The 17,026-nt window shown below is 34.2% G+C and overlaps 1 protein-coding gene across 1 annotated transcript; it reads right to left on the reverse strand.

Moving 5' to 3' along the window:
- Nucleotides 1-373: 373 nt before the first annotated feature.
- On the reverse strand, nt 374-3,888 carry LOC142527011 (uncharacterized). Its single transcript, XM_075631716.1, has 3 exons — nt 3,651-3,888; nt 2,963-3,073; nt 374-604 (listed from the first exon to the last, which is right to left on the reverse strand). Exons 1-3 carry the CDS (start codon nt 3,765-3,767, stop codon nt 374-376), a joined length of 459 nt encoding a protein of 152 aa, XP_075487831.1. The 5' UTR covers nt 3,768-3,888.
- Between the last annotated feature and the right edge of the window lie 13,138 nt (nt 3,889-17,026).

Below are 17,026 nucleotides of genomic sequence, written 5' to 3' on the forward strand. Positions count from 1 at the left end.
CTAATATTACACAATACACTTAATCATGGCTTCAATTAATAACAATATAAAAGATCGAAATATATTGTATAAATGGGTAAAATTATCACAAAAAACTCAAAATGAAAATGTGTTGCCGCCAGAAACTTTTAGATTCATTTCCCAGAATAGTCCCGCTTATTCGACAAGCCCTTACTTCATGCAAGATATGTATGATGTGAGTCTTGGTCATATAAAACATCATCGAAGTTTTTGAACATGCATTTGATATTAGAGTGCATCAAATAGAATTTGGCATTTAGGAGAAACAAACAAGTGTGGCTTTTCTACAAAAATTACTCATCGACATTTTAAAACAAAAGAGCACATGCTTTAACTCACTTGAGCACATGCTTTAACTCACTTGAGCACGCTTATCTGAAGATATTGAACCTTCGATATGCTGATCAGGTTGGGTGCTTTTCGACGTTTCCGTTTTTTCAACTTCAGCTTGATCAAGAAAAGCCCGTGATTGCATTGCCTTCATCATCTCCCTCATTGTCTTTTCCTCTCCTTCGAGCTGAGTTTTCATTAGTATCTCTGCGTCCTTGTCAATTGGCTTGAAGTACTCCTCAATGGCTGCCTCCTATATATGTACAATCAACTATTATTCAACAACTGGAAAATTAACTCTGATATATTGGGAAAAAAACAAAGAAATCAACAAATAAGCACAAGCTGTGGTTAAAAAAAAACAAGAAGAAGAAGGACTACACCAAGGATTTTGAGGAGTTATCTATATTGCAACTTTTTTAATAATCACTCAACCTTTGTCTTCTATAGCACTAATCAACAAGAATGCACTTTATTGATTTTCTTCATTCTGAAAACAGTATTGTATCAAACCTTATTTGCTTAAAAAACAAATTTATATTTAATAAAACAAAATTTTATTTGCTCAAACAAAATTTGGATTAGCACAGTCCACCGGTCAATTTGACCAACTTTTAATATGCAATTATGAACAATTGAGTTAACTCATGTTCAATTATTTTCAAAAACGTTAACACTATATACCATAAAAGGTTTTTGAAAATTTTAATTCAGAAACATTTTTAAGTAACCAATATAATAACCTAGCAAAAAAATTAAAAAGTTTGACCACGCCACCCTTTACCAAATGTGACACTAAAACAGGGGTGTAATTTATCAGCATCTATCAACTGAAAAAAAAAATAATAACTTAACTCCTAAAATTAATTACTAAAGTGAAAAAAGTGTATAGCATCCCTATGAAAACCAAAAAATACATATTACCCCCTACATCAAAATTAATAATCTTTCACAACCCTAAGTTTTTAAAAACCAGGTATAAAACCCCTTGCAAAAGAGCTAAATGTGCTTCATTTTTTTAGAACACGGGGTTTTAAAAGGCTTTTAAATTTACTTGGAGGTAACATGTTTTTCTGATATCTCATAGGAATGATAAATGCAATTTACCCTGATTACTAATATTATTTCATTTTAATTGTGGTTTTCATTCCAAACTTTCCCATATTAATTAATTCATCATTTCACTATTGAGAAATGTTTAAATACTGCTCTCACTCGGGAGTCCAATTCAATTCTCCTGATTTAAGTGCATTGATTCTAATTAGGAATTAAAATTAAAACATTTAAATTTAAGACAATAAAATTTATTTTCTTTGTACATTTTTTTTCTAAAAAGACTAAACATGTAACTGAAATTAAAAACTGAGTTCTTATCTAAGTAAAGCATCAACATTGACCTTACAATCTTCACTTAACATTTCATTACAATAACATAAATTACAACAGACAATGAATCATATATTTATAATAAATTAAAAAGGTAGATAGTTTGAATAGTCAACTAAAACAAATACCACAATTAAAAGAATTACTTAAACAAATTACAATATTTTATAAATTAAAACTCTTTATTTAGATTATTTTTGGAGACAAAATAACGTCTCTAAACAGAGAAATGAAACATAAAAGGGAAGTCCAAAGATATAATGTTGCTAAATTATTTATTATTTTAAAAAAACCATGGTTCTCTTATAAATTATGAATTAAACTTGTAAGTCTCAAATCATTTGAATAAACAAACTAAAACTTTACAACAAAAGAAAGCTACTATGAAGGTACAATGAACTCTAAAGTTTAAACTTAGATCAGCTATGGATAAAATTATGCTTGCCTTTAAAATCAAATGCCTAGGCATTCAAATTATATCACTCAAACTTGTGAAACAGATATTATGAATTGACCTGCTGAAGCAAAACAAATCAACAGGTAATGAGGTTATGGCTGTGGACAGAGATCTGAAAGAAACTCATCCGGTTCATTATTAATTGGATGTCAACCTATATTGACCAAAGTCAAAATTGTGTAATTTGGTTGTGTTGAAAACAGGCATCAAAATTGGGTCGTTGAGCTATACTTTCAACATATTGGTAAGAATGATGTCTTATTCTCCGAATGCAACTACATTTTTTTTAACCTACACTAAAATGTCTTATATTCCAAATCCAACCACATGAGAATTCTGAAAACCATGACATAAAACGAACAAACTACACAGAAGGTCAGCTCCACATCAAACAAAGGTAACAACTACCACCATGGTTCGACTCTGTTTCAGTGGCATGAATTGCATAAAGTAAAATTAGGCAATCAAAGTTTAAGTACTTCTCAGTCGGTACTGTTTGAAATGAGTTTCAATAAAGTCTGTCCCTTTAGATTCCAATAAAACAGATATAAGGGGACAACCAACTGTACAATATACATGCATCAGGTAAACTCTCTCTTTAAAAGTAAATAAATAAATGAACTGAACACCAGTTTGTCAAGTGTGCATGTTCAATCCGATACATACACGGAGATAGATGACGGAACAATGCCAACACATGCTTGAAATCAGAGACTGTAGACCAATAACGTAGCAATGCAATAGAAGTAGTAGAAATGACAAACTTACTGTTTCCTCTAACTTCTTATTCATTGATTGCATATCTCGTACCATCTGTCGCACCTCTGATAAAATAATCTGTTCAGGTACCTTTTGGAGAGACACTTTCTTTTCTTCTGCCTTTTCAGGGAGAGAGAAGTTGAAGTAAGAATGGGAAATGAGAAGAAATTGAGGAGTATACATTATCATAACATTTAATCTGGAAGTATAAATTTTAGATTTTCACCTAGTATTGCCAACTAGTTGCTATGATGTTAAACTGTCAACATGGTTGAACTAAGGCTCTCACGTGTACATTTTATCCGTTTGAGAACTAATAGATAGCAGTGAGTTTGAAAGTAAATGAGACATGAATCCTCCTCATATGGAGTCATAGACAACAGGATACTGGCCTCACCGCTTGAGATGGTACGACACTACGCAGCAATAGAAACTACTACATCAACAAAAATATGAAAATCACCTCCCTTTATTTCTGCTATCAAGATATATTCACCTCCCAGACAATAGCAACTCTATTAATTCGTCACATTTCAACAAAAACATTGAATTTATTCTTTTCTCTAGAAAGAATTAAAAGAGAAAGCAAAATTTCAGCAATTTCCCAGCACGTCAAATCAAATTTTTAAATCAAAAGAAAAATATCGTACCGTGAAAAACAGCACAGAACTGAAAAAAAATGGAAATAGAAAGAAACCTTCTGAAGGCGTTGCTGCAGCTGCAATCTATAAGATCGGATCCTTCGTTCTTCATAGCCCGAAAGAACCCTAACATAGAACATCGCTTTTCTCCCAAATTCCAATAGCTTATCCATTTAGTTCTATCTTCTTCAGAATTAGAACGATTTTACAATAGTAATGAATGAATCGACAGCAATTGGTGATCCAAGAATAGGGTTTCGCAAGTTTTTTAGCATCGGAATTTTGGTGACTTGGGACGACTGCTCAACCAAATTTAAAAAAAAAAATTAAATTATATGTATAATTTTTTATAATAACGGTTTTGGATAAATCTCTAATCATAAAATCAATTTTACGTTCGGTCCATATGTCATAAAATTATATTTTTCACTTCCTAATACACAATTTTTTTTGAATTCACTCCCTACTTCGTATTTTATCTCATTTCCCCTTTAATTCAATTTTATTTCCATAATTACAACAGTTTTCTTCTCTTCCCCCAGTTTCTCACGTATATCCCTAACTCATCTCTATCAATTTTCATCTCCTCTTCTCCCCCAATTTCTCTCCACTGATTTCCATCTCTTCCTTCGTTGAGAACCACAGGCCATACAAACCCGCCTACTTGCGACACCTACTGGCGACGATTTGGAAGCCAACGATGACAGTGGACAGAGAGGCAGAGCAAAGCAAACGAGGAAGTGAGTTTCTTCTTCTATATTCGGTTGATTTGTCCAAATTTTTATATAATTTGTGCAATATTGTTTTAATTTTCTCATGTATGTGGAAATCCAATTTTTTAAGCTTTGAATCCGGCTCCATTGCTTCAAACAGTCTTAACGTGATAGCTATTTCATTACTTAAGGCATAGTTGCATTTTTAAGTCGTGGACCATAAATAACATATTTATCTGCTAAGTAATATTATACTGTCAAATATCTTCATTAGCTAAATGAAATGTGTGAATTAGAATATTTTTGTGAATCCTACTTATTAATTGGTTATTTTTAGATCCATGTTGTCATGGGTTTTGGTGTGCCTGATGTACTATAATGGATGTGGAAAGTAATATTGTAACGTCCTAAAAATTTAAAGGTCCGCGTGAGCCACATGCATGCAAGTTATTAAATTTCTTTCGTATTTTATTAAATTGTTTTAAAGCATTAAATGCATCTTTATTCCATGAAATTGTGTAATTCATGATTTATTTAAAGTTCATGCAATCTAGGGTGTTATTTTAAATTATGTGTTTAATTATTTTGTGCATTTTATGTATAATTCATTCATGAAATTTTAAAAGTTCATGCATTAGGGTTTATATGTGCATTTCACGTTCGATCGAGGATCAGAGTCCGGAGATTTCTCAGGAAAATTATTTTATTACACGATTTGTTTTATATATTAATTTTAAAACATTTTAAGTGTATTTTTCAAAAATGGGATTTTATTTGGGTATTTTTAACCGCAGTGTTTTAGTTTTTACAGTACGCAAAATTTATCGAATCGGGGGACTTTTTAATAGTTCGGTTAATATTTTCAAAATCTTTTCAACACGAAATATTTTTCAGGAGTGCGTTGGTATTTAATGGGCCTACTTTTAGGCTTGTTGAGCTTAAATATCGGTTTTAAATCTTTAAAATAATATTAGGGCCCATTAATAGGTTAATTAGTCATTTAATTGTTATATAATGCACCCTTAATCCTAAACCTAGCCACTTTGCACCTCTCAGCAGCCGACACCCCCACTCAAAATTTCCTCCCCTTCGGTTTCAGAGAAAGCACCAGCTGAAGGCCACGTTTTTGGCTTCTTGTTGCAAAGAAAAAAATCTCCGGCTCCCTCGAGTCATTCTTGTTCTTCCACGCATCATAAGGCACGCATGTATCATTTATTTCTGCTTCATACACGCCATATATTCGCTGTAAATTTCAGTATTTTATGAAAAGCTTATGATCTATGTCATGCTAATATCTTTGAAGGAACTTTACATGAAAACTTGCATGTTTCATTTTCTTTCTCACGTTTTCTTTCTTTCTACTGATTTCCTGGTGCGAGGGGCCGCGGTTCTTGAGTATCTAGAGGTTGCTGGTGGTGTCAAGTCGCTGGCATGGGGTTTAGAAATCGGCTGGACGTGTACGAGTGGAGAGCCGAGAGTTTGGAGCAAGAGGGGCGATCGGGTCCTACGTTTAGTATGCATCCGTTTTATTTTCTTTGAGTTTGGTTTAGTTTAGATGAGTCACTAAGGTTCTAATAGTGTGTCTTGAGGGCTGGACAGGTGGTGCTGTAGGGGAGGACCGATGTGTGAGGGGTTGGGCCATGAGTAGGTTGGTGATTGCTCAAAGGAAGGGTGGCCGAGAAAACCATTTAATACAGCAGGTTTAGCCGTGGGTTAAGGGGCTGATTTTGGGGAGATTAGGGGCTGTTAGAGTGTGTTTTAAGGATGGGTTAAGTTTGGGAAAATTTGGTTTAGTTTCGGTTCAATTCGGGTTAAAACCGGGACCCCGGTTCAAGTTTTGAAACGAATCGGTTAAGTTGTATTATGAGCTCGAGTTTACGTCTAGGAATACTTTTAATTATGTTTTGGGATATTTTAAGGAGTTTCGTAAGCTTCGGGTCAATTTTAGAGGTCCAGGGATGAAACGATAATTTTTGGGTTGACAGGGGCAAAATGATCATTTTGAATCCGGGGTGAGGTTTTGGTCCTGGCAGCGCCCTGAGCACAAATTATGATATTTTTAAATGTTCATGCATCACGTTTATGATTTTTACGAAATTATGATAAATACGGTGCATGCTTGGTTTAAAAGAAAAATTATGTATATGCATACTTTTATTAAGTGATGAATATGATGGCACGTTCTGAAGGAAGTGATTTAGTTGTGACTAACACGATGACACGATGATATGATTGGAGATATCGTGAGGGAAAAGGCCCCAGAGGGAGCCCGTTTACGGGAGAAAGCCCCAGAGGGAGCCCGACGATCGTATTTCCATTGACATGATATGATGACATGATAGGCTCGGGCTCAGTTGACGGGTGAGAGTGTCGCTGATGTCCCCCGCCGTCGGGTACCGCGGTTACACGTAGATGGATCCATCGACTGACATGATGACATGATGATACGAAAGTCACAGCTAATGAACGGAATTCAAATTAAGATTTTAACACGTATATGCTGATACGATGATACATGCTATTACCATGTTTTGACAGGTCACAGTTACGCATATGATATGATAACATGATGAGACATGTTTTGACACGTTACGATTTTACACGACACGCTTGTGGTCATGTTTTTAAGCTCATGAAACGTATTTTGATTATGCTATTTTTCACTGCTGTGTGCTACGTATATGTACTTGTTATTACTGGTACAGGTGTGTTGAGTCATTAGACTCACTAGGCGTGTGTGATGCAGGTGAGCATTTTGGGTAGGAGACAGGAGGTGCTGAACTCTGAGTAGGAAAACCTGGTGCAGTGACACGACCCGAGGACCACATGTTTTTCGCTTTATGATTTATGAGATATGAGATGATATGAACATTTTTATACGTTGATGATTTTAAGAATTTTTATACGTTTACGTTTATGTTGATTTTGGATGACGTTAGTATTTTTTTAAACTGCGTCATTCTTGTTGGTAAATAAATACGATTATTTTAAATGCAATTTTATAATTGCAAGCAAAAAAAAAATATTTCCGCACTTTTAAAACGAGTAGACGTTTCAGTTGGTATCAGAGCAAGAGTCCTGTATAGGGTTGTGCCACCGCCAGCTTCTGCCGCTCAGTCTTCAAGCCTCAAGTCTGTAAGCCTTTATGATTTAAATGTTTTAAATGTTTTTAATGCTATCACCTGCATGTTTACATGATATATGCTTTACAGTACATGTTTATCTGTCGTTATGTTTTGAGATTATATGTTTCAAAATTTTTATGCATATTACGACATGAGTTGAGAAATTATATGATTTTCTTGCATGCTGGCTTTGTGGTGGAATTTGATATGAATAAGATTTTTGCTATTAGGAATTAGGAGAGGTTAGAAATGATTTGTCTATATTAATTTTTGGTTAGTAGTACTGATGTTCTACTTGTGGGTCATAAGTTAAACTTGACAATTATGAATGCTTTTGGGACTTGTAGATTTTCTAAGAAATTATTGACGGTTCGTGGTTGCTAGTTGAGTTAATTTTTAGGATTCCATGTAAGGGTTAATGATTCGAGACTACGACGATCTTTGGAAGTTTAAAACGTAAAATTTATTTAGGATGCATGCTCTACCTAGCTAGATTTAAGGATTGAATTGTATGAATTGAGAATGTTAAGGATCAAATTGTAATAACCAATTACTTGAGGACCTAAGTGCAAAAATGAAATTCTAAGGGACTATTTTCGAATTTAAAGTTTGGGATTTAATTCTGAGTTTCGAGAATTTAAAGGTTTAATGAGGCAAAGATGGAAAATTTTATGGGGACTAGAAATGCAAATTTCGTAGGGTTGTAGGGCCAAAATGGTAATTTTCGAGAATTTTAAGGGCCAAATTGCAATTTCCGAAATTTTAAGGATTAAATTCGAACTTGGAGGAACACTTGGGTTAAATCAATAATTTTTCAAAGTTATGAGAATTGATTTTTGGTTTAATAAACTTAAAATTATTGAACTTTATGTTACGAGAAATCTATAAAGTGGAATTAGGAACGCCAAAAACTTATGGATAATTGTTGGACCTCAAAATTAAGGACAAATTGAATAATATTCGAGGAAAGTAAGAATTAATTTTGTAATTTTTATTAAATTTGGGGACTAAGTTAGCAGTAAGTGAGAATCGAATGGTTTAAATGACCGGAATTTTTATGATTTAGATTTGAAGGGATATTTAGAACCTTGAGATATCTGGGTTATAATGTTATAAGAAATGGTAATCAAGGAAATTGTATGATGAATCAATCTTGGGCTCGAAAATATAAGTGTTATGTTGTGGCAAATTAAGAAATTAAAGTGATGACAATTTAAGGTGAAGTTGATAAGTTAGTTAAGTTATAAGAGTAGACATTGAGTTAACAAAATTTTGGGAACTTAAGATCTTAAGAGTTAAATTTATACCTTTGTTGGGGTTAAGTTTTTCTAGAAAGTTGAGTATGATGGATGGTTAGGTTACTTGATAAACGCATGTAAGAATTAGGTAGACACCTTGTCTTGATAATTTTTTTTGGTAAATCATTAAGAAACTTGGGAATGAGTGAATACATGTGTTGGAATTGTTCTATCTAATATTACTTGGGTTGAGTAAGCTTGAATTTCAAGTTTATGAGATAAGTGTTTATACGGAAATTTTGGGTGAAATGGAAACAAAGGGGAATTAGTTGTGTTCAGCATAGGTTACCAATGGACGAATATTACGATTCTCAGCGAGTAAGAAATCTAAAATTTTGATACAGATATTCTAGAATTTTATGGGTTGTAAGTGAAGTTTATTTATTATAATTAGTTCAGCATTAACATGGGATAACTTAGTAAGTTTTATACGCTAGAAGTAATTAAATATTGAGGATACGTAAGTATGCGAAATTCGTTCCAACGAGGAAAGCCAAGAGTCTTAAGCATCAACTAAATTGTAATTGGGAAGAAAATAGTTTAAGCATGTGATTGATGCTAGAAAGGTTTTATTAATTAGGTAGAAGATCGATAGTGTATATTTGGGTTTTATGGATTAACGTTACTCGAAGATTTGCAACAATTTAATATTTGGGATGTACTTGTAAATAGTAAGTTGCGTAAGTTTGGTGCCGTAAGATAAAGATTCGATTCAAGAATCTTAGGCTAATTTTGTTACGAAGTTGACATAAGGTTTAATTTTTAAGTGTATCACCGATGATAGAAGTTGATCAGTAGAGTTTGGTACTAAGATTTCTTTAGTTGAACAGCATAAATGACAATGTAATAGGTTGATAAACATTATGGGTATAATATAAGAAAAGTAAGACGCAATAAAATTCGGACTGCCATTTCTAATACTGGGAAGTTTGAAAAAAGTTGAAATTCGAGGTATTAGTAGAATAGAACTAAGTCACCATAAGTTGTTTTAAGTTGCGATTCGCAAACGAGAATTTTGGTAGGCAAATTTATTAAGGATTTAGGAGACGTAAGGACAAATTAACGCTTGTTTTATCAGAGTAGCGCAGAGGAAGCGCGAGTTATTGGGATATTAGAATTAAGAGTCTATATATTTTTTTATTTTTTTTATTTTTTATTTTTGACTATCAAGGATAAGCGAATTTCGGGGACGAAATTCAATTTAAGGGGGGAAGATTGTAACGTCCTAAAAATTTGAAGGATCCGCGTGAGCCACATGCATGCAAGTTATTAAATTTCTTTCGTATTTTATTAAATTGTTTTAAAGCATTAAATGCATCTTTATTCCATGAAATTGTGTAATTCATGATTTATTTAAAGTTCATGCAATCTAGGGTGTTATTTTAAATTATGTGTTTAATTATTTTGTGCATTTTATGTATAATTCATTCATGAAATTTTAAAAGTTCATGCATTAGGGTTTATATGTGCATTTCACGTTCGATCGAGGATCAGAGTCCGGAGATTTCTCAGGAAAATTATTTTATTACACGATTTGTTTTATATATTAATTTTAAAACATTTTAAGTGTATTTTTCAAAAATGGGATTTTATTTGGGTATTTTTAACCGCAGTGTTTTAGTTTTTACAGTACGCAAAATTTATCGAATCGGGGGACTTTTTAATAGTTCGGTTAATATTTTCAAAATCTTTTCAACACGAAATATTTTTCAGGAGTGCGTTGGGATTTAATGGGCCTACTTTTAGGCTTGTTGAGCTTAAATATCGGTTTTAAATCTTTAAAATAATATTAGGGCCCATTAATAGGTTAATTAGTCATTTAATTGTTATATAATGCACCCTTAATCCTAAACCTAGCCACTTTGCACCTCTCAGCAGCCGACACCCCCACTCAAAATTTCCTCCCCTTCGGTTTCAGAGAAAGCACCAGCTGAAGGCCACGTTTTTGGCTTCTTGTTGCAAAGAAAAAAATCTCCGGCTCCCTCGAGTCATTCTTGTTCTTCCACGCATCATAAGGCACGCATGTATCATTTATTTCTGCTTCATACACGCCATATATTCGCTGTAAATTTCAGTATTTTATGAAAAGCTTATGATCTATGTCATGCTAATATCTTTGAAGGAACTTTACATGAAAACTTGCATGTTTCATTTTCTTTCTCACGTTTTCTTTCTTTCTACTGATTTCCTGGTGCGAGGGGCCGCGGTTCTTGAGTATCTAGAGGTTGCTGGTGGTGTCAAGTCGCTGGCATGGGGTTTAGAAATCGGCTGGACGTGTACGAGTGGAGAGCCGAGAGTTTGGAGCAAGAGGGGCGATCGGGTCCTACGTTTAGTATGCATCCGTTTTATTTTCTTTGAGTTTGGTTTAGTTTAGATGAGTCACTAAGGTTCTAATAGTGTGTCTTGAGGGCTGGACAGGTGGTGCTGTAGGGGAGGACCGATGTGTGAGGGGTTGGGCCATGAGTAGGTTGGTGATTGCTCAAAGGAAGGGTGGCCGAGAAAACCATTTAATACAGCAGGTTTAGCCGTGGGTTAAGGGGCTGATTTTGGGGAGATTAGGGGCTGTTAGAGTGTGTTTTAAGGATGGGTTAAGTTTGGGAAAATTTGGTTTAGTTTCGGTTCAATTCGGGTTAAAACCGGGACCCCGGTTCAAGTTTTGAAACGAATCGGTTAAGTTGTATTATGAGCTCGAGTTTACGTCTAGGAATACTTTTAATTATGTTTTGGGATATTTTAAGGAGTTTCGTAAGCTTCGGGTCAATTTTAGAGGTCCAGGGATGAAACGATAATTTTTGGGTTGACAGGGGCAAAATGATCATTTTGAATCCGGGGTGAGGTTTTGGTCCTGGCAGCGCCCTGAGCACAAATTATGATATTTTTAAATGTTCATGCATCACGTTTATGATTTTTACGAAATTATGATAAATACGGTGCATGCTTGGTTTAAAAGAAAAATTATGTATATGCATACTTTTATTAAGTGATGAATATGATGGCACGTTCTGAAGGAAGTGATTTAGTTGTGACTAACACGATGACACGATGATATGATTGGAGATATCGTGAGGGAAAAGGCCCCAGAGGGAGCCCGTTTACGGGAGAAAGCCCCAGAGGGAGCCCGACGATCGTATTTCCATTGACATGATATGATGACATGATAGGCTCGGGCTCAGTTGACGGGTGAGAGTGTCGCTGATGTCCCCCGCCGTCGGGTACCGCGGTTACACGTAGATGGATCCATCGACTGACATGATGACATGATGATACGAAAGTCACAGCTAATGAACGGAATTCAAATTAAGATTTTAACACGTATATGCTGATACGATGATACATGCTATTACCATGTTTTGACAGGTCACAGTTACGCATATGATATGATAACATGATGAGACATGTTTTGACACGTTACGATTTTACACGACACGCTTGTGGTCATGTTTTTAAGCTCATGAAACGTATTTTGATTATGCTATTTTTCACTGCTGTGTGCTACGTATATGTACTTGTTATTACTGGTACAGGTGTGTTGAGTCATTAGACTCACTAGGCGTGTGTGATGCAGGTGAGCATTTTGGGTAGGAGACAGGAGGTGCTGAACTCTGAGTAGGAAAACCTGGTGCAGTGACACGACCCGAGGACCACATGTTTTCCGCTTTATGATTTATGAGATATGAGATGATATGAACATTTTTATACGTTGATGATTTTAAGAATTTTTATACGTTTACGTTTATGTTGATTTTGGATGACGTTAGTATTTTTTTAAACTGCGTCATTCTTGTTGGTAAATAAATACGATTATTTTAAATGCAATTTTATAATTGCAAGCAAAAAAAAAATATTTCCGCACTTTTAAAACGAGTAGACGTTTCAGTTGGTATCAGAGCAAGAGTCCTGTATAGGGTTGTGCCACCGCCAGCTTCTGCCGCTCAGTCTTCAAGCCTCAAGTCTGTAAGCCTTTATGATTTAAATGTTTTAAATGTTTTTAATGCTATCACCTGCATGTTTACATGATATATGCTTTACAGTACATGTTTATCTGTCGTTATGTTTTGAGATTATATGTTTCAAAATTTTTATGCATATTACGACATGAGTTGAGAAATTATATGATTTTCTTGCATGCTGGCTTTGTGGTGGAATTTGATATGAATAAGATTTTTGCTATTAGGAATTAGGAGAGGTTAGAAATGATTTGTCTATATTAATTTTTGGTTAGTAGTACTGATGTTCTACTTGTGGGTCATAAGTTAAACTTGACAATTATGAATGCTTTTGGGACTTGTAGATTTTCTAAGAAATTATTGACGGTTCGTGGTTGCTAGTTGAGTTAATTTTTAGGATTCCATGTAAGGGTTAATGATTCGAGACTACGACGATCTTTGGAAGTTTAAAACGTAAAATTTATTTAGGATGCATGCTCTACCTAGCTAGATTTAAGGATTGAATTGTATGAATTGAGAATGTTAAGGATCAAATTGTAATAACCAATTATTTGAGGACCTAAGTGCAAAAATGAAATTCTAAGGGACTATTTTCGAATTTAAAGTTTGGGATTTAATTCTGAGTTTCGAGAATTTAAAGGTTTAATGAGGCAAAGATGGAAAATTTTATGGGGACTAGAAATGCAAATTTCGTAGGGTTGTAGGGCCAAAATGGTAATTTTCGAGAATTTTAAGGGCCAAATTGCAATTTCCGAAATTTTAAGGATTAAATTCGAACTTGGAGGAACACTTGGGTTAAATCAATAATTTTTCAAAGTTATGAGAATTGATTTTTGGTTTAATAAACTTAAAATTATTGAACTTTATGTTACGAGAAATCTATAAAGTGGAATTAGGAACGCCAAAAACTTATGGATAATTGTTGGACCTCAAAATTAAGGACAAATTGAATAATATTCGAGGAAAGTAAGAATTAATTTTGTAATTTTTATTAAATTTGGGGACTAAGTTAGCAGTAAGTGAGAATCGAATGGTTTAAATGACCGGAATTTTTATGATTTAGATTTGAAGGGATATTTAGAACCTTGAGATATCTGGGTTATAATGTTATAAGAAATGGTAATCAAGGAAATTGTATGATGAATCAATCTTGGGCTCGAAAATATAAGTGTTATGTTGTGGCAAATTAAGAAATTAAAGTGATGACAATTTAAGGTGAAGTTGATAAGTTAGTTAAGTTATAAGAGTAGACATTGAGTTAACAAAATTTTGGGAACTTAAGATCTTAAGAGTTAAATTTATACCTTTGTTGGGGTTAAGTTTTTCTAGAAAGTTGAGTATGATGGATGGTTAGGTTACTTGATAAACGCATGTAAGAATTAGGTAGACACCTTGTCTTGATAATTTTTTTTGGTAAATCATTAAGAAACTTGGGAATGAGTGAATACATGTGTTGGAATTGTTCTATCTAATATTACTTGGGTTGAGTAAGCTTGAATTTCAAGTTTATGAGATAAGTGTTTATACGGAAATTTTGGGTGAAATGGAAACAAAGGGGAATTAGTTGTGTTCAGCATAGGTTACCAATGGACGAATATTACGATTCTCAGCGAGTAAGAAATCTAAAATTTTGATACAGATATTCTAGAATTTTATGGGTTGTAAGTGAAGTTTATTTATTATAATTAGTTCAGCATTAACATGGGATAACTTAGTAAGTTTTATACGCTAGAAGTAATTAAATATTGAGGATACGTAAGTATGCGAAATTCGTTCCAACGAGGAAAGCCAAGAGTCTTAAGCATCAACTAAATTGTAATTGGGAAGAAAATAGTTTAAGCATGTGATTGATGCTAGAAAGGTTTTATTAATTAGGTAGAAGATCGATAGTGTATATTTGGGTTTTATGGATTAACGTTACTCGAAGATTTGCAACAATTTAATATTTGGGATGTACTTGTAAATAGTAAGTTGCGTAAGTTTGGTGCCGTAAGATAAAGATTCGATTCAAGAATCTTAGGCTAATTTTGTTACGGAGTTGACATAAGGTTTAATTTTTAAGTGTATCACCGATGATAGAAGTTGATCAGTAGAGTTTGGTACTAAGATTTCTTTAGTTGAACAGCATAAATGACAATGTAATAGGTTGATAAACATTATGGGTATAATATAAGAAAAGTAAGACGCAATAAAATTCGGACTGCCATTTCTAATACTGGGAAGTTTGAAAAAAGTTGAAATTCGAGGTATTAGTAGAATAGAACTAAGTCACCATAAGTTGTTTTAAGTTGCGATTCGCAAACGAGAATTTTGGTAGGCAAATTTATTAAGGATTTAGGAGACGTAAGGACAAATTAACGCTTGTTTTATCAGAGTAGCGCAGAGGAAGCGCGAGTTATTGGGATATTAGAATTAAGAGTCTATATATTTTTTTATTTTTTTTATTTTTTATTTTTGACTATCAAGGATAAGCGAATTTCGGGGACGAAATTCAATTTAAGGGGGGAAGATTGTAACGTCCTAAAAATTTGAAGGTCCGCGTGAGCCACATGCATGCAAGTTATTAAATTTCTTTCGTATTTTATTAAATTGTTTTAAAGCATTAAATGCATCTTTATTCCATGAAATTGTGTAATTCATGATTTATTTAAAGTTCATGCAATCTAGGGTGTTATTTTAAATTATGTGTTTAATTATTTTGTGCATTTTATGTATAATTCATTCATGAAATTTTAAAAGTTCATGCATTAGGGTTTATATGTGCATTTCACGTTCGATCGAGGATCAGAGTCCGGAGATTTCTCAGGAAAATTATTTTATTACACGATTTGTTTTATATATTAATTTTAAAACATTTTAAGTGTATTTTTCAAAAATGGGATTTTATTTGGGTATTTTTAACCGCAGTGTTTTAGTTTTTACAGTACGCAAAATTTATCGAATCGGGGGACTTTTTAATAGTTCGGTTAATATTTTCAAAATCTTTTCAACACGAAATATTTTTCAGGAGTGCGTTGGGATTTAATGGGCCTACTTTTAGGCTTGTTGAGCTTAAATATCGGTTTTAAATCTTTAAAATAATATTAGGGCCCATTAATAGGTTAATTAGTCATTTAATTGTTATATAATGCACCCTTAATCCTAAACCTAGCCACTTTGCACCTCTCAGCAGCCGACACCCCCACTCAAAATTTCCTCCCCTTCGGTTTCAGAGAAAGCACCAGCTGAAGGCCACGTTTTTGGCTTCTTGTTGCAAAGAAAAAAATCTCCGGCTCCCTCGAGTCATTCTTGTTCTTCCACGCATCATAAGGCACGCATGTATCATTTATTTCTGCTTCATACACGCCATATATTCGCTGTAAATTTCAGTATTTTATGAAAAGCTTATGATCTATGTCATGCTAATATCTTTGAAGGAACTTTACATGAAAACTTGCATGTTTCATTTTCTTTCTCACGTTTTCTTTCTTTCTACTGATTTCCTGGTGCGAGGGGCCGCGGTTCTTGAGTATCTAGAGGTTGCTGGTGGTGTCAAGTCGCTGGCATGGGGTTTAGAAATCGGCTGGACGTGTACGAGTGGAGAGCCGAGAGTTTGGAGCAAGAGGGGCGATCGGGTCCTACGTTTAGTATGCATCCGTTTTATTTTCTTTGAGTTTGGTTTAGTTTAGATGAGTCACTAAGGTTCTAATAGTGTGTCTTGAGGGCTGGACAGGTGGTGCTGTAGGGGAGGACCGATGTGTGAGGGGTTGGGCCATGAGTAGGTTGGTGATTGCTCAAAGGAAGGGTGGCCGAGAAAACCATTTAATACAGCAGGTTTAGCCGTGGGTTAAGGGGCTGATTTTGGGGAGATTAGGGGCTGTTAGAGTGTGTTTTAAGGATTGGTTAAGTTTGGGAAATTTTGGTTTAGTTTCGGTTCAATTCGGGTTAAAACCGGGACCCCGGTCCAAGTTTTGAAACGAATCGGTTAAGTTGTATTATGAGCTCGAGTTTACGTCTAGGAATACTTTTAATTATGTTTTGGGATATTTTAAGGAGTTCCGTAAGCTTCGGGTCAATTTTAGAGGTCCAGGGATGAAACGATAATTTTTGGGTTGACAGGGGCAAAATGGTCATTTTGCATCCGGGGTGAGGTTTTGGTCCTGGCAGCGCCCTGAGCACAAATTATGATATTTTTAAATGTTCATGCATCACGTTTATGATTTTTACGAAATTATGATAAATACGGTGCATGCTTGGTTTAAAAGAAAAATTATGTATATGCATACTTTTATTAAGTGATGAATATGATGGCACGTTCTGAAGGAAGTGATTTAGTTGTGACTAACACGATGACACGATGATATGATTGG

Source organism: Primulina tabacum, chromosome 15 (assembly GCF_025594145.1).
Source record: "Primulina tabacum isolate GXHZ01 chromosome 15, ASM2559414v2, whole genome shotgun sequence".
NCBI lineage: Eukaryota > Viridiplantae > Streptophyta > Magnoliopsida > Lamiales > Gesneriaceae > Primulina > Primulina tabacum.

Coding starts and splice junctions, on each gene's coding strand:
- LOC142527011 (XM_075631716.1), bottom strand. CDS start 3,767: ATGGATAAGCTATTGGAATTTGGGAGAAAAGCGATGTTCTATGTTAGG. Junction 3,074..3,650: donor TGCAGCAACGCCTTCAGAAG/GTTTCTTTCTAT, acceptor CTCCCTGAAAAG/GCAGAAGAAAAGAAAGTGTC. Junction 605..2,962: donor ATAAGAAGTTAGAGGAAACA/GTAAGTTTGTCA, acceptor GTACATATATAG/GAGGCAGCCATTGAGGAGTA.